The sequence below is a fragment of the Perca flavescens genome, unplaced genomic scaffold (assembly GCF_004354835.1).
Source record: "Perca flavescens isolate YP-PL-M2 unplaced genomic scaffold, PFLA_1.0 EPR50_1.1_unplaced_scaf_1, whole genome shotgun sequence".
NCBI classification, from domain to species: Eukaryota; Metazoa; Chordata; class Actinopteri; order Perciformes; family Percidae; genus Perca; species Perca flavescens.
In genome coordinates this window covers 50,001-71,826 of record NW_021166514.1, presented here as the reverse complement: position 1 = coordinate 71,826, position 21,826 = coordinate 50,001, and the positions used below count along the sequence as shown (strand labels likewise).

The 21,826-nt window shown below is 47.3% G+C and overlaps 1 protein-coding gene across 1 annotated transcript in view; it reads right to left on the bottom strand.

Moving 5' to 3' along the window:
- Nucleotides 1-714: 714 nt before the first annotated feature.
- map1sa (microtubule-associated protein 1Sa) overlaps nt 715-21,826 on the bottom strand; it is a 38,876-nt gene continuing 17,764 nt past the window's right edge. The window contains exons 7-16 of the mRNA XM_028572485.1: nt 16,685-17,045; nt 13,177-13,471; nt 11,853-12,724; nt 11,511-11,794; nt 8,788-9,180; nt 8,373-8,698; nt 7,180-7,561; nt 5,393-5,575; nt 4,471-4,703; nt 715-2,670 (exon numbers count right to left, since the gene is read on the bottom strand). Coding sequence (XP_028428286.1) covers nt 2,515-2,670; nt 4,471-4,703; nt 5,393-5,575; nt 7,180-7,561; nt 8,373-8,698; nt 8,788-9,180; nt 11,511-11,794; nt 11,853-12,724; nt 13,177-13,471; nt 16,685-17,045 — 3,485 coding nt within the window. The 3' untranslated portion in view covers nt 715-2,514. The remainder of the gene's footprint in view (nt 2,671-4,470; nt 4,704-5,392; nt 5,576-7,179; nt 7,562-8,372; nt 8,699-8,787; nt 9,181-11,510; nt 11,795-11,852; nt 12,725-13,176; nt 13,472-16,684; nt 17,046-21,826) is intronic.

Below are 21,826 nucleotides of genomic sequence, written 5' to 3'. Positions count from 1 at the left end.
AGTGATTAATGAGTGATGTAATGACTGTATGTATCTAAACTAACTATAAGTGATTAATGAGTGATGTAATGACTGTATGTATCTAAACTAACTCTGTAAGTGATTGAGTGATGTAATGACTGTATGTATCTAAACTAACTATAGTGATTAATGAGTGATGTAATGACTGTATGTATCTAAACTAACTAACTCTATAAGTGATTAATGAGTGATGTAATGACTGTATGTATCTAAACTAACTATAAGTGATTAATGAGTGATGTAATGACTGTATGTATCTAAACTAACTCTATAAGTGATTAATGAGTAGTAGCTCTTAATGAGCCACAGTAGATGGCTAGTTATTATGATAACTAATCTAATATTATAGATAGATGATTTTATAAATGGTGATCAGCAACCAAATATTGATCATTTGGAAGTTACAATGCCTTGGCGTGACCTTTCACTTTTTACAGACAATGCAAATGCAGAATACAGTAACTTCAAAAAGGTCATATAGGTTCGTAGATACATGGCATTTAATTGCCAGATTTCCGGTGTCCTATTATTAATTTGGCTGGACAAGTAAAAAACTTTAAAGTAATTTCTCAGTCAGTTCCACACACTGGTGAGTTAGGGTCAAAGTTTGAAACAACCAACATCTGTTTCCTACATCTGGAATCAGCCTTTAAACTCAGGTAGATTTCAGAATAAAACACACTGCAGACACTGTTAAAGGGCTACTTTTATTTTGAAAGAATCATAAAAATTAGTGTTTCAGTACAGCGTGTGTGTGTGTGTGTCTGTCTGGGTGTGTGTGTCTGTATGTCTATCTGTCCGTGTGTGTGTGTGTCTGTGTGTCTCTGTGTGTGTGTGTCTCTGTGATCAAAATAAATGACATCTTTAACACATTTATGGCTTTAAGAAGTTGTAAGTTGTAACATTATGAAGACAAAGTCATTATTTAGAGAAAAAGCCCAAATATTCTCAGAACTGAAGTGAGAGTGACTCATAAACATGAAAGGGTGTTTGTCTCTAAACGATGACTTCATGTGAACAAGATTACAGCCTGTAAACGTCTCGTTAACGTTTCCCCGATCAATAAAGGTTAATTCAAAAGGTACCAAAGTTCAGGCTCAGACCAGAATTTAAAAAAAAGGAAAAAAATCAAAATAAATAAATAAGTTAAAGATTGAAATGTGTTGATTTTTAGAGCCGACAGGCCGAAATAAAAGAGGACAACTTTCATCCGCACTACAACTCCCAGAAGGCACTGCTGCAGCAGAGAGCGGGAAACCCCTCTGTCGCCGGGCAGATTAACTCCTTATAAAATATTATTTAAAAAAAATAAAACAATCTGACTTTTGGATTAATTCACTTTGAGATTTTTGGGTTCTGGGAAACAGACCGCCCGCCGAGAGCAGAGGCTCATGGGAAATGTAGTCTTCAGAGCCAGGCACAGACGGGACGCTGCCGCCGCGAACAGAAACAACAACAATCAGTTGCTAGGCAACATGTGCTCCCAAAAAAACATCACGGCAACACATTCATACGCGTGAAATTAAAAACTCTGCTGGATCAAAACTTTATCTGGAACGCCACAGTCGCTAACGCTACGGGACAAGCTAACGCTACGTAAAACAAGCTAATGCTACATAACAAGCTAACGCTATGTAAAACAAGCTAACGCTACATAATAAGCTAACGCTACGGGACAAGCTAATTCTACGTAAAACAAGCTAATGCTACATAACAAGCTAATTCTACGTAAAACAAGCTAATTCTACATAACAAGCTAATTCTACGTAAAACAAGCTAACACTATGTAACAAGCTAATTCTATGTAAAACAAGCTAACGCTACAAGCTAACGCTACGTAACAAGCTAACGCTACGTAACAAGCTAATTCTACGTAAAACAAGCTAATTCTACGTAAAACAAGCTAACACTATGTAACAAGCTAATTCTACGTAAAACAAGCTAACGGTACAGGACAAGCTAACGCTACAGGACAAGCTAACGCTACGTAACAAGCTAATGCTACGTAACAAGCTAACGCTACATAGCAACCCATCCCCTCTGGTTATTACGGTGTGATTGCGATCGTTGCCCAGAGACAGACATCGTGTTTGATGATTCTAAAGTTTGTTTTCTGAAAATATTTAATTAAAAAAATAAAAATAAAAAAGTTCTGATCCAGCAGACAGGAAGTGACATCACACAGGTGCAGGAAACGGTTTATATTTTAGGGAGGGGAACCTGTTCTGTACGGGGATCACACCCCAAACATCAGCTTCTAACGTTTAAATTCTCAAATATTTAATAAAAAAAAACTAAAACAGGAAGTGACATCACACGTGCAGGAAACCGTTTCTTATTTCAGAGAGCAGAACCTGGACTTCCTGTCTCTCCGGCCCTTCACAATAAGAGCGCCTGTGACTCATCGGAATGTTCTTGCCGATTCCGACGCCTCCCGTCGGTGCGGTTGGGGCGTAACCGTGGCGACGGTTGGGGTGTAACCGTGGCGACGGGTCAGAACTCCACCTTGCAGGCGGGGAAGGTCTCGTCCTGCATGGCCACGGTGCTGTTGCTGCCCAGCACGGTCAGCGCCAGAGCCCTCTGCCGGTCCTGGGACTCCTGGTACCACTGGTGCATCGCCAGCGAATCAAACGTCGGGATCAGGGTCACCTGGCCACACAGCGGGGGACACGGACCAATCAGAGAGCAGAGCAGAGCACAGGGAGGTAGAGATAAACAGCGGACCAATCAGAGAGCAGATCACAGGGAGGTAGAGATATACAGCAGACCAATCAGAGAGCAGAGGGAGGTAGAGATATACAGCGGACCAATCAGAGAGCAAAGGGAGGTAGAGATATACAGCGGACCAATCAGAGAGCAGATCACAGGGAGGTAGAGATATACAGCAGACCAATCAGAGAGCAGAGGGAGGTAGAGATATACAGCGGACCAATCAGAGAGCAAAGGGAGGTAGAGATATACAGCGGACCAATCAGAGAGCAGATCACAGGGAGGTAGAGATATACAGCAGACCAATCAGAGAGCAGAGGGAGGTAGAGATATACAGCGGACCAATCAGAGAGCAAAGGGAGGTAGAGATATACAGCGGACCAATCAGAGAGCAGAGGGAGGTAGAGATATAAAGCGGACCAATCAGAGAGCAAAGGGAGGTAGAGATATACAGCGGACCAATCAGAGAGCAGATCACAGGGAGGTAGAGATATACAGCGGACCAATACATCAGATACCGATTAGAGAGTGTGTGTTCTGTGTGTGTGTGTGTTTGTGTCTCTATGAGTGTGTGTCTCTGTGTGTGTGTGTGTGTCTGTGTGTGTGTGTGTGTGTGTACCTGTGTGTGTCTGTGTGTGTGTGTGTACCTGTGTGTGTGTGTGTGTGTGTGTGTACCTCTGTGTGTCTGTGTGTGTGTGTGTGTGTACCTGTGTGTACCTGTGTGTGTGTGTGTGTGTGTGTGTACACCTTTGTGTGTGTGTGTGTGTGTGTGTGTCTGTCTGTGTGTGTGTGTGTGTGTGTGTCTGTGTGTGTCTGTGTGTTTGTGTCTCTATGAGTGTGTGTCTCTGTGTGTGTGTGTGTGTCTGTGTGTGTGTGTGTGTACCTGTGTGTGTCTGTGTGTGTGTGTGTACCTGTGTGTGTGTGTGTGTGTGTGTACCTCTGTGTGTCTGTGTGTGTGTGTGTGTACCTGTGTGTACCTGTGTGTGTGTGTGTGTGTGTGTACCTTGTGTGTGTGTGTGTGTGTTTGTGTGTGTACCTGTGTATGTGTACCTGTGTGTGTGTGTGTGTGTACCTGTGTATGTGTGTGTGTGTGTGTGTGTGTGTGTACCTGTGTGTGTGTGTGTGTGTGTGTGTACCTGTGTGTGTGTGTGTGTGTGTGTACCTGTGTGTGTGTGTACCTGTGTGTGTGTGTGTGTGTGTACCTGTGTGTGTGTGTGTGTGTGTGTGTGTGTGTGTGTGTACCTGTGTGTACCTGTGTGTGTGTGTGTACCTGTGTGTGTGTGTGTGTGTGTGTGTACCTGTGTGTGTGTGTGTGTGTGTGTGTGTGTGTACCTGTGTGTGTGTGTGTGTGTGTGTGTGTGTGTGTGTGTACCTGTGTGTGTATGTGTGTACCTGTGTGTGTGTGTGTGTGTGTGTGTGTGTGTGTGTGTGTGTGTGTGTGTGTACCTGTGTGTGTGTGTGTGTGTGTGTGTGTGTGTGTGTGTGTGTGTGTGTGTACCTGTGTGTATGTGTGTGTGTGTGTGTGTGTGTGTGTGTGTGTACCTGTGTGTGTGTGTGTGTACTGTGTGTGTGTGTGTGTGTGTGTGTGTGTACCTGTGTGTGTGTGTGTGTACTGTGTGTGTGTGTGTGTGTGTGTGTGTGTGTACCTGTGTGTGTGTGTGTGTGTGTGTGTGTGTGTGTGTGTGTGTGTGTGTGTGTGTGTGTGTATGTGTGTGTGTGTGTGTGTATGTGTGTGTGTACCTGTGTATCAGGCCAGCAGCTCTTCCCGTCCAGCAGAGCCTCCAGTATGGTCCTCATGGCCTCCTCCTTGGCCGGCTCGTCTCCGCTGATGATGTAATACGAGGATCTCAGACGCCGGAACAAGTCCTGGTCCACGGTGGAGCAGGCGCAGCCGGACGGCAGGTAGGCCAGGTCCACGTACACCGCACCCCCCTCAGAACCAGCAGAACCAGCAGAACCTGCCGCTCTGGGAGCTGGAACACAGAACCAGATTAAACCTCACCAGGCCAGTTCATACAGGAACACCAAAAGGGTTAAAAAACATGGAAAAACCGGTCCTTGGGGTGAAGTGGAGAGGGGTTAAACATGCGGATTATGGTGAACTTGTGTGTGTTGTAGCAGTGCTTTGCCATTGAGAACGAGGTAGCGTGCTAGCATGCTAACGGTTGTGGTTAGCCAGCTTGTCTCGGCTAGTGCCGTAGAAAGCCGTGCTGATTTGGACCAGCTCACCAGGAGACTGAATGCAGGACACATTCAGAAACCGGATCTCACTCAGAACACCATGGATGGATTTTTTCAAAGTTGGTATGAAGCACCAGAGACACAAAAGAACACCCCAAATCCCAGAAAAAGTGATTTCTTTCATAATATGGGCACTTCAAAAACAGTTTCTTCCCTGGGCCATCAGGTCCCTGAATAAAATGCGTGTGCGCTATGATGTGTACATGTTGTATATACTGCCTCCTTTTATTGTTTTTTATTGTTATATTTATTACGCACTGGCCGAAGAAGCCCTGCAATCTCATTGTATACCTGATGTGCAATGACAATAAAAGATTCTTATCAACGACGAGCTGGAAAAAACAGAGAATGTGCCCCAAACGTTAAAAATTGCTCTCTGTGTTAGAGTTAGTTGGTTCAGATGTTTGTGAGTGTGTCCTACCGGAGGAGGAAGGTCTAGCCGCCCCCACCCGGGAGCCTCCGAGGGAGTTCCTGGACGAGGGTTTGGCGTCGAGGCTGGACGGGGTCTTCAGAGAGCCCACCGAGCTGCCGGCCTTCCCAGACCTCCCGTTCTGGGCCGAGGGAATCCCCCCCGAGGCCTTCGGCAGTGTCCCTGCTGGGAGAGCTGGACCATTAATCAAACTACTCGGACATTCAAAAAGAAAACTCCAATAATTTCATTACTAGAAATCCTCGATGCAAAAAGATTTGCCTCAAAGCTTCGTTTAACCAGTGTTACCAACACAGTGTTTCTACAGGGAGGATTATTAGTGTCGCACAGCAGGCTGACGCTGCTGGAGACACATGAAGACTACCAGGGGCTAACAGTGAGGGAGGGGCTAAGAGAGGAGACAGAGAGGGAGGGGCTAACAGAGGAGACAGTGAGGGAGGGGCTAAGAGAAGAGACAGAGAGGGAGGGGCTAAGAGAAGAGACAGAGAGGGAGGGGCTAAGAGAAGAGACAGTGAGGGAGGGGCTAAGAGAGGAGACAGAGAGGGAGGGGCTAAGAGAGGAGACAGAGAGGGAGGGGCTAAGAGAGGAGACAGAGAGGGAGGGGCTAAGAGAGGAGACAGTGAGGGAGGGGCTAAGAGAAGAGACAGAGAGGGAGGGGCTAAGAGAAGAGACAGTGAGGGAGGGGCTAAGAGAGGAGACAGAGAGGGAGGGGCTAAGAGAAGAGACGGAGAGGGAGGGGCTAAGAGAGGAGACAGAGAGGGAGGGGCTAAGAGAGGAGACAGAGAGGGAGGGGCTAAGAGAGGAGACAGAGAGGGAGGGGCTAAGAGAAGAGACGGAGAGGGAGGGGCTAAGAGAAGAGACAGTGAGGGAGGGGCTAAGAGAAGAGACGGAGAGGGAGGGGCTAAGAGAGGAGACAGAGAGGGAGGGGCTAAGAGAGGAGACAGAGAGGAGGGGCTAAGAGAAGAGACGGAGAGGGAGGGGCTAAGAGAAGAGACGGAGAGGGAGGGGCTAAGAGAGGAGACGGAGAGGGAGGGGCTAAGAGAGGAGACAGTGAGGGAGGGGCTAAGAGAGGAGAAAGAGAGGGAGGGGCTAAGAGAGGAGACGGAGAGGGAGGGGCTAAGAGAGGAGACAGAGAGGGAGGGGCTAAGAGAGGAGACAGAGAGGAGGGGCTAAGAGAGGAGACAGAGAGGGAGGGGCTAAGAGAGGAGACGGAGAGGGAGGGGCTAAGAGAGGAGACAGTGAGGGAGGGGCTAAGAGAGGAGACAGAGAGGGAGGGGCTAAAGAGAGGAGACAGAGAGGGAGGGGCTAAGAGAGGAGACAGTGAGGGAGGGGCTAAGAGAAGAGACAGTGAGGGAGGGGCTAAGAGAGGAGACAGAGAGGGAGGGGCTAAGAGAGGAGACAGAGAGGGAGGGGCTAAGAGAGGAGACAGAGAGGGAGGGGCTAAGAGAAGAGACGGAGAGGGAGGGGCTAAGAGAAGAGACAGAGAGGGAGGGGCTAAGAGAGGCACAGGGGTTCAATACTGAGAATGTAGAGATGCAAGTTCAACATTAAGACTCCTCACCGGTCCTTCTTTTCTTGGATTTAACATGCTATTTTTCCTACAAATATTTTTTAGCTTTTTTAACATTTGTCAGATTTTTTTTTTAAGTTTTAAACGGGGCAAAAAAACAAAACAACTTCGTCCAGAAAACAAACACGTTGCTGGAGGTCGGCCAGCTGCTTAATATCTGCAGGTTGATGCGTGGATGTCCCCGGTGTGTGCCGACCTCGAGTCCTACCTGCTGGTTTCTTGGTCTTGGCGGCTGAACTCTTCAGGGTCCTGCTGGCCTCGGCGTCGGCCATGCAGGCGCCAGGCTGGGGCGGGAGCGGCGGCAGGTCCTTGACGGGCGCCGGCGGCGGGTCGTGCAGAGAAAGGTGACCGTAGAGCCGACAGGAATCATCGTCAGAGTCCAGCTCTGCCGTGATGGACGGACAGTCCTCGCTGCAGGCCGGGACGGCAGAGTCCGACGCCGTCGGGAGGGACTCGCTGAGCGACGTGGGCGGAGTCTCGCTGAGCGACGTGGGCGGAGTCTCGCTGAGCGACGTGGGCGGAGTCTCGCTGAGCGATGTGGGCGGAGTCTCCTGGCTGAAGGCCGAAGGGAAGTCGCTGCTGCTCTGATCCTGTGAGGAGAGAGGCTTTCGTTACAGACATTACTGCAGGGGTGTGAGGAGGCACACACTGCCTCACTAACTATTCAGTTCCCTATATTCAGTTCCCTCTCTAAATATTCAGTTCCCTATATTCAGTTCCCTCTCTAAATATTCAGTTCCCTATATTCAGTTCCCTCTCTAAATATTCAGTTCCCTATATTCAGTTCCCTCTCTAACTATTCAGTTCCCTCACTAACTATTCAGTTCCCTCACTAACTATCCAGTTCCCTCTCTAACTATTCAGTTCCCTCACTAACTATCCAGTTCCCTATATTCAGTTCCCTCTCTACCTATTCAGTTCCCTATATTCAGTTCCCTCTCTACCTATTCAGTTCCCTCACTAACTATTCAGTTCCCTCTCTAACTATTCAGTTCCCTCACTAACTATCCAGTTCCCTATATTCAGTTCCCTCTCTAACTATTCAGTTCCCTCACTAACTATCCAGTTCCCTATATTCAGTTCCCTCACTAACTATTCAGTTCCCTCTCAGTTCCCTCACTAACTATTCAGTTCCCTTTCTAACTATTCAGTTCCCTCACTAACTATTCACTTCCCTATATTCAGTTCCCTCTTTAAATATTCAGTTCCCTCACTAACTATTCAGTTCCCTCTCTAACTATTCAGTTCCCTCACTAACTATTCACTTCCCTATATTCAGTTCCCTCACTAACTATTCAGTTCCCTCTCTAACTATTCAGTTCCCTCTCTAACTATTCACTTCCCTCTCTAACTATTCAGTTCCCTCTCTAACTGTGAGTGGTTGTTGTAGTTTGAGGCTACCTGTGAGTGGCTGTTGTTGTTGTTGTTGTTGTTGTCGTCATCTGAGGCGTTGGGGGCGGGGCTAACGTTGCTAGCGTTGCTAACGTTGCTAGCGTTGCTAACGTTGCTAACGTTGCTAGCGTGCTGCTGGCGGCTCTCTGGCGTCCTCGGGTGCTGGAACTCGCACGGCGACACCAGACAGAGGTCGACATCGTGGGGAACGTCCGAGACGATCTCCGGCATCCCGTGGATCCCGTGTTCCTCCGGTCCGTTTCCACGGTTACGGTTCGATCCCAGAGGCGCGGCGTCCGAGTCGCTAACGTGTCCGTTAGAGCAGCCTCCGTCTCCTGGGGGGTCGGTAGAGATAAAGAAATAAAAACACAAGCTGGGAAACATCTCTAACAAACAATCACGTGTGGGGAAAGAACGGCCGTACCGTCTCCGGCGGTTGCTCGGGGTGACGCGGCGTGCTCCAAAGACACCGACAGAGACTCGTCGACTTCCGTAGAGTGAGGAGACGAGATCTCAGCCGGCAGAGACGGCACGGAGCTCCAGGAGTCGCCAGTCAGGTTTCTGAAGGGACTCAGACACAAAATGGCGTCTTCTCCTAAACTTCCGGCGTCCTGGAGACCCGCCGGTTCTGCAGAAGCCCGGTCCGTCTCCTCCAGACTCTGACCACCAGACACCTGCTTCCCGTTAGTCCTCGCCGATTTGCTGCTGTTCCCGTCGCCGTCTTCTACACGAAGTCTCTCGAACTCGGCCGTCGTGTGCTCGGGGGTCGACAGCTTGGACCGATCTGGATCCTTCTGGGTCTCAGCATCTTTGGGACCTGATTTACAGCAAAATCGCATGTACTGTCAACAATCAAATGGACCATCAACTATCAAATGGACCATCAACAATCAAATGGGCCATCAACAATCAAATGGACCATCAACTATCAAATGGACCATCAACAAACAAATGGACCATCAACTATCAAATGGACCATCAACTATCAAATGGACCATCAACTATCAAATGGACCATCAACCATAAAATGGACCATCAACTATCAAATGGACCATCAACCATAAAATGGACCATCAACTATCAAATGGACCATCAACAATCAAATGGACCATCAACAATCAAATGGACCATCAACTATCAAAGGGAACATCAACTATCAAATGGACCATCAACAAACAAATGGACCATCAACTATCAAAGGGAACATCAACTATCAAATGGACCATCAACAATCAAATGGACCATCAATCAAATGGACCATCAACTATCAAATGGACCATCAACTATCAAAGGGACCATCAACTATCAAATGGACCATCAACTATCAAATGGACCATCAACTATCAAATGGACCATCAACTATCACATGGACCATCAACTATCAAATGGACCATCAACAATCAAATGGACCATCAACAATCAAATGGACCATCAACAATCAAATGGGCCATCAACAATCAAATGGACCATCAACAATCAAATGGACCGTCAACTATCAAATGGACCATCAACAATCAAATGGACCATCAACTATCAAATGGACCATCAACTATCAAATGGACCATCAACAATCAAATGGACCATCAACAATCAAATGGGCCATCAACAATCAAATGGACCATCAACTATCAAATGGACCATCAACTATCAAATGGACCATCAACAATCAAATGAACCATCAACTATCAAATGGACCATCAACAATCAAATGGACCATCAACAATCAAATGGACCATCAACAATCAAATGGACCATCAACAATCAAATGGACCGTCAACTATCAAATGGACCATCAACAATCAAATGGACCATCAACTATCAAATGGACCATCAACTATCAAATGGACCATCAACAATCAAATGGACCATCAACAATCAAATGGGCCATCAACAATCAAATGGACCATCAACTATCAAATGGACCATCAACTATCAAATGGACCATCAACAATCAAATGAACCATCAACTATCAAATGGACCATCAACAATCAAATGGACCATCAACAATCAAATGGACCATCAACTATCAAATGGACCATCAACTATCAAATGGACCATCAACTATCAAATGGACCATCAACTATCAAATGGACCATCAACAATCAAATGAACCATCAACTATCAAATGGACCATCAACTATCAAATGGACCATCAACAATCAAATGGGCCATCAACTATCAAATGGACCATCAACAATCAAATGAACCATCAACTATCAAATGGACCATCAACTATCAAATGGACCATCAACAATCAAATGGGCCATCAACTATCAAATGGACCATCAACTATCAAATGGACCATCAACTATCAAATGGACCATCAACTATCAAATGGACCATCAACTATCAAATGGACCATCAACTATCAAATGGACCATCAAACAAATGGCACAAAAAGAGATCATGGACGGAGGATGGGAGGAGGAGTCAGCAGAATCTTAACCAGGGGATTCAGTATTCGGTGCATCCCTAGTTTCTAACATTCTTTTATTGAACACATTGAACATTGACTTGACACTGACAGGCACTACTAAAACAGAACGACAGTTACACTTTAAAGTAGGGCTGCCACCTCTTAGTCGATTAGTCGACTAATCGGTCGTTTTGGTCTTAGTCGACTAAGATTTCTTTAGTCGATTAGTCATTTTTTATGCTTATTCATGCTTAATTACTCATTTCCAAGAAACTTCTGAGCACATTTATGGTAAACACAAGATTTAAAGTGGTGCTTTTGCAGGATTAATTGCGGAGAAACTCAGTTTTACAGATGGTTAATTAACTACATTTATATTGTGCTTTTCTAGTCTTAACCACCTCTCAAAGCTCACAGCTCTGTCAATTAAATCAACTAATCGACAAAATCCTATAAGTGTTGGTCGACTAAGAATTTCTTTAGTCGAGGACAGCCCTACTTTAAAGTGCAGTTTTCTAAGGATATTTTCTTTCAACTAACACAAAAAATCTCCTAGTGTCTATGTCGCAACCTCTCACGATATGTACACTGCGCCAGCTGATATTGCGTTGACGATATAAAAAACGATATATTGTGCAGCTCTAGTCACTAATCCTATGGAATGCCAACAGTGCCCCATTGGGCGGCCATGTACAGGGGCCAGAATGGGATGTCCCAGCTTTATATTTACCTTTGGCTCCTTTACTTAAAGAGTCTTTCTTCAGAAGAGTCCCGTCTTTCTTCAGAGTCCCGCTCTTCTTCTTCACTTCTGCACTCGACACCCTTTCACTCGCCGTCTTCTTCACTTCTTTAACGGCTGCTTTGGCTGGTTTCTTCTCCTCCGTTTTCACATCCTTCTTCAGGTCTTTCTTTGGTTCGGCTTTGGTGTCCTTCTTTGGTTTTGTGCTAAAAGTTTCTTTCTTTACCGGTTCTCTCTTCTTTCTTCTCTGTCCTTCTTTCGGTTCTCTCTTTTCTCTGTGTTCTCTCCTTCTTTCGGTTCTCTCTTCTTCTCTGTGCTCTCGTCCTTCTTTACGGTTCTCTCTTCTTCTCTGTGCTCTCGTCCTTCTTTACCGGTTCTCTCTTCTTCTCTGTGCTCTCGTCTTTCTTTACCGGTTCTCTCTTCTTCTCTGTGCTCTCGTCCTTCTTTACCGGTTCTCTCTTCTTCTCTGTGCTCTCGTCCTTCTTTACCGGTTCTCTCTTCTTCTCTGTGCTCTCGTCTTTCTTTACCGGTTCTCTCTTCTTCTCTGTGCTCTCGTCCTTCTTTACCGGTTCTCTCTTCTTCTCTGTGCTCTCGTCCTTCTTTACCGGTTCTCTCTTCTTCTCTGTGCTCTCGTCCTTCTTTACGACAGCCATCTTCTCGTCCTTTTTCTCTTCCTTCGACGAGTCTTTCTTTGGATTTGGAGCCAGTTTCTCGGCAGCTTTCGGCAGCTTTGTTTTAGCGTCTGCCTCCTTTATCTTGATCTGTTTCTCTTCCCCGTCTTTCGGCGCGGCGTCTCCGGCTGCCTTGGGCTTCGTCTTCACTTCCTGTTTCTTCACTTCCTGTTTCTTCACTTCCTGCCGTGGCGGCTTGTCTTTCTGCGCGGCGCCGCTGCCGGCCCTCGAGTCCTTCAACTGGGACTTGAGGCTCTCCCGACTCTCGGCTCGCCTCGGTTGCTTCTCGGTGGCCGTCCTGGGCGTTTCCAGGTCTCTGGAACACACGGTCGGGTGCTTGAGGAACTCCAGATGTTGGAGCTTATCGAGCCCGTCCAGGATCTGGTTCTGGGGCGTGCAGCCCGGGAACAGAACCCGGATGATCTTCTCCACCGGGCTGGCGGGATGCCAGACCAGCAGAGCACAGATGGACACCAGGCAGGGTAACGGGAGGCCTCCCGAGCCCGAGCCGGTGGGCCAGGTCTGCTTGAAGGCCTGGAGGTGGGAACACCAGAGCAGGGGGAATGAGAGGGGGAAACACCAGAGCAGGGGGAATGAGAGGAGGGGGAACACCAGAGCAGGGGGAATGAGAGGAGGGGGAACACCAGAGCAGGGGGAATGAGAGGAGGGGAAACACCAGAGCAGGGGGAATGAGAGGGGGAAACACCAGAGCAGGGGGAATGAGAGGAGGGGGAACACCAGAGCAGGGGGAATGAGAGGAGGGGGAACACCAGAGCAGGGGGATTTTAGCTGCAGTAAGTTAAGTGTATTAAGCTGAAGACATCTTTTAGTAACTGTGTTTAAGTAGTTATTTTAGTAAACACAAAAGGTGTACACACACACACACACACACACACACACACACACACACACACACACAAAGACACAGACACACACACACACACACACACACACACACACACACACACACACACACACACACACACCTGGAGGTCCTTGCTGCCGCTGACAGGGTTCAGAGGGTACAGCTCCAGGCGGCCCACGCCCATCTTCTGGAACAGGATGACGGGCTCTATGGTGGGCCCACTGGCCCGGCTGAGGGGCGCCGGTTTGATTCCCAGCGTGTGTAAGAGCTGCAGCGCGAGCGCCGCCTGGTCACAGCTTCGCAGCTCGCCGGGATCAGCTGCCGGCGCCGATTTGAGTCTGTCGGGAACGTTGAGGAAAACTACGCCTATCTCCGGGGAAACCAGGTTCTTCTGCTTCATCCAATCGGTCGGGCTGCTGGGTAATAAAACAAGCACTGTTATTTAACAGGAATGAGAGGGGGGAAGAACAGAGCAGGGGGAATGAGAGGGGGGGGAACACCAGAGCAGGGGAATGAGAGGGGGGGCACCAGAGCAGGGGGAATGAGAGGGGGGGGAACACCAGAGCAGGGGGAATGAGAGGGGAGACACCAGAGCAGGGGGAATGAGAGGGGGGAACACCAGAGCAGGGGGAATGAGAGGGGGGGAAACACCAGAGCAGGGGAATGAGAGGGGAGACACCAGAGCAGGGGGAATGAGAGGGGGGAACACCAGAGCAGGGGGAATGAGGGGGGGGAACACCAGAGCAGGGGGAATGAGAGGGGGGGAAACACCAGAGCAGGGGGGAATGAGAGGGGGGGAACACCAGAGCAGGGGGAATGAGAGGGGGGAACACCAGAGCAGGGGGAATGAGAGGGGGGGGGAACACCAGAGCAGGGGGGAATGAGGGGGGGAACACCAGAGCAGGGGGAATGAGAGGGGGGAACACCAGAGCAGGGGGGAATGAGAGGGGAGACACCAGAGCAGGGGGAATGAGGGGGGGGAACACCAGAGCAGGGGGAATGAGAGGGGGGGAACACCAGAGCAGGGGGGAATGAGAGGGAGACACCAGAGCAGGGGGAATGAGAGGGGGGGAACACCAGAGCAGGGGGGAATGAGAGGGGAATGAGAGGGGAACACCAGAGCAGGGGAATGAGAGGGGGGGGAACACCAGAGCAGGGGGAATGAGAGGGGGGGAACACCAGAGCAGGGGGAATGAGAGGGGGGAACACCAGAGCAGGGGGAATGAGAGGGGGAAACATAGTCTACGGAAAAGTTGATTCTATATGTGAGATTTTAGCTGCAATAAGTTAAATGTATTAAGCTGAAAACATATTTTAGTAACTGTGTTTAAGTAGTTATTTTAGTAAACACAAATGGCACACACACACACACAAACAAAAACAGACACACACACACACACAAAAAGACAGACACACACACACAAACAAAGACAGACACACACACAAAAAGACAGACACACAGACACACACACCAGTATCAGTCCCTGCAGATATGTAACTGTAGTGTGACCCTAACCCTACCAGTATCAGTCCCTGCAGATATGTAACTGTAGTGTGACCCTAACCCTACCAGTATCAGTCCCTGCAGATATGTAACTGTAGTGTGACCCTAACCCTACCAGTATCAGTCCCTGCAGATATGTAACTGTAGTGTGACCCTAACTCTACCAGTATCAGTCCCTGCAGATATGTAACTGTAGTGTGACCCTAACCCTACCAGTATCAGTCCCTGCAGATATGTAACTGTAGTGTGACCCTAACCCTACCAGTATCAGTCCCTGCAGATATGTAACTGTAGTGTGACCCTAACCCTACCAGTATCAGTCCCTGCAGATATGTAACTGTAGTGTGACCCTAACCCTACCAGTATCAGTCTCTGCAGATATGTAACTGTAGTGTGACCCTAACCCTACCAGTATCAGTCCCTGCAGATATGTAACTGTAGTGTGACCCTAACCCTACCAGTATCAGTCCCTGCAGATATGTAACTGTAGTGTGACCCTAACCCTACCAGTATCAGTCCCTGCAGATATGTAACTGTAGTGTGACCCTAAGCCTACCAGTATCAGTCCCTGCAGATATGTAACTGTAGTGTGACCCTAACCCTACCAGTATCAGTCCCTGCAGATATGTAACTGTAGTGTGACCCTAAGCCTACCAGTATCAGTCCCTGCAGATATGTAACTGTAGTGTGACCCTAACCCTACCAGTATCAGTCCCTGCAGATATGTAACTGTAGTGTGACCCTAACCCTACCAGTATCAGTCCCTGCAGATATGTAACTGTAGTGTGACCCTAACCCTACCAGTATCAGTCCCTGCAGATATGTAACTGTAGTGTGACCCTAACCCTACCAGTATCAGTCCCTGCAGATATATAACCGTAGTGTGACCCTAACCCTACCAGTATCAGTCTCTGCAGATATGTAACCGTAGTGTGACCCTAACCCTACCAGTATCAGTCCCTGCAGATATGTAACCGTAGTGTGACCCTAACCCTACCAGTATCAGTCCCTGCAGATATGTAACCGTAGTGTGACCCTAACCCTACCAGTATCAGTCTCTGCAGATATGTAACCGTAGTGTGACCCTAACCCTACCAGTATCAGTCCCTGCAGATATGTAACTGTAGTGTGACCCTAACCCCTACCAGTATCAGTCTCTGCAGATATGTAACTGTAGTGTGACCCTAACCCCACCAGTATCAGTCCCTGCAGATATGTAACTGTAGTGTGACCCTAACCCCACCAGTATCAGTCCCTGCAGATATGTAACTGTAGTGTGACCCTAACCCCACCAGTATCAGTCCCTGCAGATATGTAACTGTAGTTTGACCCTAACCCTACCAGTATCAGTCTCTGCAGATATGTAACTGTAGTGTGACCCTAACCCTACCAGTATCAGTCTCTGCAGATATGTAACTGTAGTGTGACCCTAACCCTACCAGTATCAGTCCCTGCAGATATGTAACTGTAGTGTGACCCTAACCCCACCAGTATCAGTCCCTGCAGATATGTAACTGTAGTTTGACCCTAACCCTACCAGTATCAGTCTCTGCAGATATGTAACTGTAGTGTGACCCTAACCCTACCAGTATCAGTCTCTGCAGATATGTAACTGTAGTGTGACCCTAACCCTACCAGTATCAGTCCCTGCAGATATGTAACTGTAGTGTGACCCTAACCCTACCAGTATCAGTCCCTGCAGATATGTAACTGTAGTGTGACCCTAACCCCACCAGTATCAGTCCCTGCAGATATGTAACTGTAGTGTGACCCTAACCCCACCAGTATCAGTCCCTGCAGATATGTAACTGTAGTGTGACCCTAACCCCACCAGTATCAGTCCCTGCAGATATGTAACTGTAGTGTGACCCTAACCCTACCAGTATCAGTCCCTGCAGATATGCAACCGTAGTGTGACCCTAACCCCACCAGTATCAGTCCCTGCAGATATGTAACCGTAGTGTGACCCTAACCCTACCAGTATCAGTCCCTGCAGATATGTAACTGTAGTGTGACCCTAACCCCACCAGTATCAGTCCCTGCAGATATGTAACTGTAGTGTGACCCTAACCCCACCAGTATCAGTCCCTGCAGATATGTAACTGTAGTGTGACCCTAACCCTACCAGTCGTCCTGGCCGTGCGTCTCGGCGGCCGAGCGGTCCTCCATCTCGGCGACCTTCCTCTGCAGCAGGCTGTTGATGCCGGGCAGGTTGTCCACGCCGGCGTGGGTCAGCAGCACCGAGTCCACCCGGTCCAGGTGCCGCACCAGCTTCCAGAAGCAGGACCGGGCGTCCGAGCCGCCGTTCACCAGCACGTTGAACCCGTTCACGGCGAAGAACGCAGAGTCGCCGCGCCCGCCGGGGAAGATGTAGCAGCACGGGCGCCACAGCTTCAGGAAGCCCACGGTGCTGGGGGGGGGCAGCAGGGAGAACGGAGACTCCGCCTCCAGGGACTCAGACAGGTACTCCGTGAACTCGTGCAGACCTGCGGTGGAAGTTTCTCTCGTTAGCAGCAGGAGTGCGTATCAAAAAAACACAAGATGAAACGAATAAAAGACGTTTTAAGAAATGTATTAAACCAAAGTTTGGTCTTTGAGTATTTATTTGCTAGGGCTGCTCGATCACGATTATTTCGATCAATATTGAAATCACGATAATTTAACACAATTACTGGTTGACTTCTGTAAATGTGTTGCAATTATTGAACTTAAAAAAAACAGTGGAAAAATTTAAATTAACTGTTAAAAAAAACACATAGAACTGTGAAATTTGCTTTAATACTTTTCCTATTTAAACTTTATTTTTTCAGTTTACTTGCAAAACTTAATGAGCTAAATAATTGTTTTTCTCGATTATTCTGTTTGTGCGATCATTGGGAGCAGAAATCATAATCACGATTACATTTCGATTAATTGCACAGCCCTATTATTTACATTTGCAAATGTAGAGAAAGACAGTTTCACAGTTTCAAGTACCACGGCACATCTGAAAAAGTCTTCTGACCCAAAGCTAAATGTCAACACATCTTACAGTAAAAACTCTGACGCCACCCCTCTCTAAGAGATCTTTAGCTAGCCTCGTGAGACCGTCCTGATCTGGCGAGCTCCAGTTCTCCTCTCAGTTCAGTCTGGCATCTTGAGACAGAGAAAATTTGGAGCCGTTAGCCAAAGGACCGACCAATCAGCGTTGGTTTTGAGGTGGGTTGGTGGTGATAGACAGATGGTTTATCCAATCAGCTAACCAGGATTTTCAGACAGCGGTAGCCCTAATTCTGTTAGCCGGTCGCTAATGCTTTTTTGTCTTGGATCCTTCTTTTGGAATATGGTCCGGGAACCTGAAATGGGGCCTTTTATTCCTAAATTCTCGTTACACAAATGGCAAATCTCCTTTACCGACATGTTGCTTGCATGCTGAGCTAACGAGCTAGGCTTTGCCTGCAGCAGCAGGGGTAGCCTGGCTTGTGGTTGTATTTTCATACACTTCGTGGATCTGATTGGTTGATTTGGCCCGTCTATCACCAACTATAGGTGGTGATAGACAGATGGTTCATCCAATCAGCTAACCAGTATTTCCGCCCCTTCCCAAAAGTTCTCCAACGGAAAGTTCCCAGATAGATATGCAGAGCTAATGCTAAGCGATCCATCTGGTGGAGTCAGGTTAATCTTTAGCATGTTGAAACTTGAAAAAACACCATAAACAGTCATAATGATTTTACAACCTTCCCTTCTGCTCTTGTTCCTAACATTAGCCTAAACTAGGGCTGGGCGATATGGAGAAAATCAAAGATCACGATATTTTGGACCAAATACCTTGATATCGATACCACAACGATATTGTAGTGTTGACTATTGGTGCTTTCACAAAATATTTACACAATGAGATTTTAGATCAATAATTGATATAATGACTAAGTGAGTAAAGGTGAATAATAGAACAGCTACAACAATCGGGTAAGTTCAGAAAATGACATCGCTTTACTGTAATAAAGCCTTTAAAACCAGGAAAAGACACTTATGCCATATTACGATATCCAAAATCTAAGACGATATCTAGTCTCATATCACGATATCGATATAATTCAGTGTGCCGATGTGCTGCAATAGCAGCAATCGGCACAATGACTATTGTTTCTCATAGTTATTATACTTCATCTTCCGCCACATTTCTGTCCCGCTAAGGCTCACAAAGCGTTGCCAACACACGCACACAAAATACATCAAAACGTGTGTAACGCTCGGGAATGGTGCGCTATGTGTTTTCTAAGAGATTTGCCGCACGGTTTTCATGAAATCGGGAAAAAACAGTGCAAAATTTCCCATAGACTTTAATGGGAAATCTTCGGCAAATCGCTTAACATCGCTCAAAACAATCCCTCTTTGAAGCCATGCTGTATTGCCATACTTTAATGTAGAAAAAAAATTAAAAGTTTAAACCGAAGACAAGACTTTGGCCTTTATTGGGCTGAATGGGCATTCAGATATCAAGCACGGTTTCTACGAAATCACAGTTTACGTATCGTCGTCTTTTCAGACCGGTTCAGATTTTCCAATGTGTGTGTATGGGGCCGGAATGTTGAGAGTTAGAGTGGGAGTCAGAGTGTGGAGCTGAAGTACGATTCTCGGAAATTTTTCCAAACAAATTGCTCTACCTCCTACAGTTTTCCCTCTTCATACATCATAGTTGGTCAGAATGTAGGAAATCTTGTCCCGGTCGCAGACATGTGACTATGGAATCCACCGGACCTAAACTTTTGGGTCTCTTCATACCAACTGCCGATAGAAACTGAAAAAAATGGAGCTGCAGTACTTCTTCAGACCGGTTGAGATTTTCCATTGTGTTTGTATCGGGACAGAATGTTCAGAGCTAGAGGGTGAAGCTGCATTATGATTCTCTGAAGGTTTTCCAAACAAATTGCTGTCTCCGTTCTACAGTTTTCACTCTACATACATCATAGTTGGTCAAAATGTAGGAAATTTTGTGCCGGTCGCAGACATGTAACTATGGAATCCACCGGAAGTAAACTTTTGGGTCTCTTCATACCAACTGCCGATAGAAACAACTAAAAACAATATCTGAAGGATGCAGATGGTTCCCTGTTTGTTACCTGCTCTGTGTCCCATATGTTTGACACCACAAACATAAAAACCACATCAATGCGTTCGCCAGACTTTTATCTCTCTGGTGATGGTAATATTTTGCCGTTTGGACCCACGGTTTTTGAATTACAGAACAAACTTAAGAGAATGAATTATCATTAAATGGATATGTTTGACCCATGGAGGTCGACCGATTTTACGGATACCGATAGTTAGGTTGGGCCGTATTTGCCGATAACCGATTAATCGACCGATAGTATTTAGAATTGATACTGGATAAAACAAATGTATTAGACAAAATACATGCATTTTTTCAAAAAAAGTCCAGACAATTTTGCCAATAATCAAAATAATAATGTCATATTTATTGATATTACACCCACAGCAATGCTACACAAGCATGTGTGTTGTCTAAAACAGTTCTCCTACATATAAGAAATGTAAATAGTTTGTCCTTTATATGAATTATAATGCTCATTATGTTTATTTTTGCACTGGATGACTCCAAATATGTAGGAGAACTGTTTTAGACAACACACATGCTTGTGTAGCATTGCTGTGGGTGTAATATCAATAAATCCTTCTCTCCCTCCCTCTCTCTCCATCCTTCCCTCCCTCTCTCCCTCCCTCTCTCTCTCTCCATCCTTCCCTTCCTCTCTCTCCCTCCTTCTCTCCCTCCCTCTCTCTCCATCCTTCCCTCCCTCTCTCCCTCCCTCACTCTCTCTCCATCCTTCCCTTCCTCTCTCTCCATCCTTCCCTCCCTCCCTCTCTCTCCATCCTTCCCTCCCTCTCTCTCCATCCTTCCCTCCCACTCTCTCCATCCTTCCCTCCCTCTCCCTCTTTCCCTTCCTCTCTCTCCCTCCCTCTCTCTCCCTCCTTCCCCCCCTCTCTCTCCATCCTTCCCTCCCTCTCTCCATCCTTCCCTCCCTCTCTCTCATCCTTCCCTGTCTCTCCTTCCCTCCCTCTCTCTCCATCCTTCCCTCCCTCTCTCTCCATCCTTCCCTCCCTCCCTCTCCATCCTTCCCTCCCTCCCTCTCTCTCCTTCCCTCCCTCCCTCCCTCTCCATCCTTCCCTCCCTCCATCTCTCTCCATCCTTCCCTTCCTCTCTCTCCCTCCTTCTCTCCCTCCCTCTCTCTCCCTCTACTTCCCTCCCTCCCTCTCTCTCCATCCTTCCTTCCCTCTCTCATCCTTCCCTCTCTCTCCATCCTTCCCTCCCTCTCTCTCCATCCTTCCCTCCCTCCCTCTCCATCCCTCCCTCCCTCTCTCCTTCCCTCCCTCCCTCTCTCTCCCTCCCTCTCTCTCCATCCTTCCCTCCCTCTCTCTCCATCCTTCCCTCCCTCTCTCTCCATCCTTCCCTCCGTCCCTCTCCATCCTTCCCTCCCTCTCTCTCCTTCCATCCCTCCCTCTCTCTCTCTCCCTCCCTCTCTCTCAATCTTTCCCTTCCTCTCTCTCCCTCTCTCCTTCCCTCCCTCCCTCTCTCCCTCCCTCTCTCTCCATCCCTCTCTCTCCATCCTTCCCTCCCTCTCTCCCTCCTTCCCTCCCTCCCTCTCTCCCTTCCTTCCTTCCTTCCAGAATTCTCCATGATAGGAGGTTTGTGTGTCAGAACTTGTTGCTATGGTGATTTCCACAGTGAGTGAATTAGAGGTCGACCGATTCATCGGTTTTGCCGATTAATCGGCACCGATAGTTAGATTGTAGATAGATAGTAGATTGGTGGAACTATCGTTAACCACCATATAACGCTCTCTCTCTCTTCAGTCTCTCTCTATGTCTCTCCACCATATAACACTCTCTCTCTCTTCAGTCTCTCTCTATGTCTCTCCACCATATAAAACTCTCTCTCTTCAGTCTCTCTCTATGTCTCTCCACCATATAACACTCTCTCTCTCTTCAGTCTCTCTCTATGTCTCTCCACCATATAAAACTCTCTCTCTATGTCTCTCTCTATGTCTCTCCACCATATAAAACTCTCTCTCTATGTCTCTCTCTATGTCTCTCCACCATATAAAACTCTCTCTCTATGTCTCTCTCTATGTCTCTCCACCATATAACACTCTCTGTCTTCAGTCTCTCTCTATGTCTCTCCACCATATAACACTCTAGAGAGAGAGACTGAAGAGAGAGAGTGTTATATGGTGGAGAGACATAGAGAGAGACTGAAGAGAGAAAG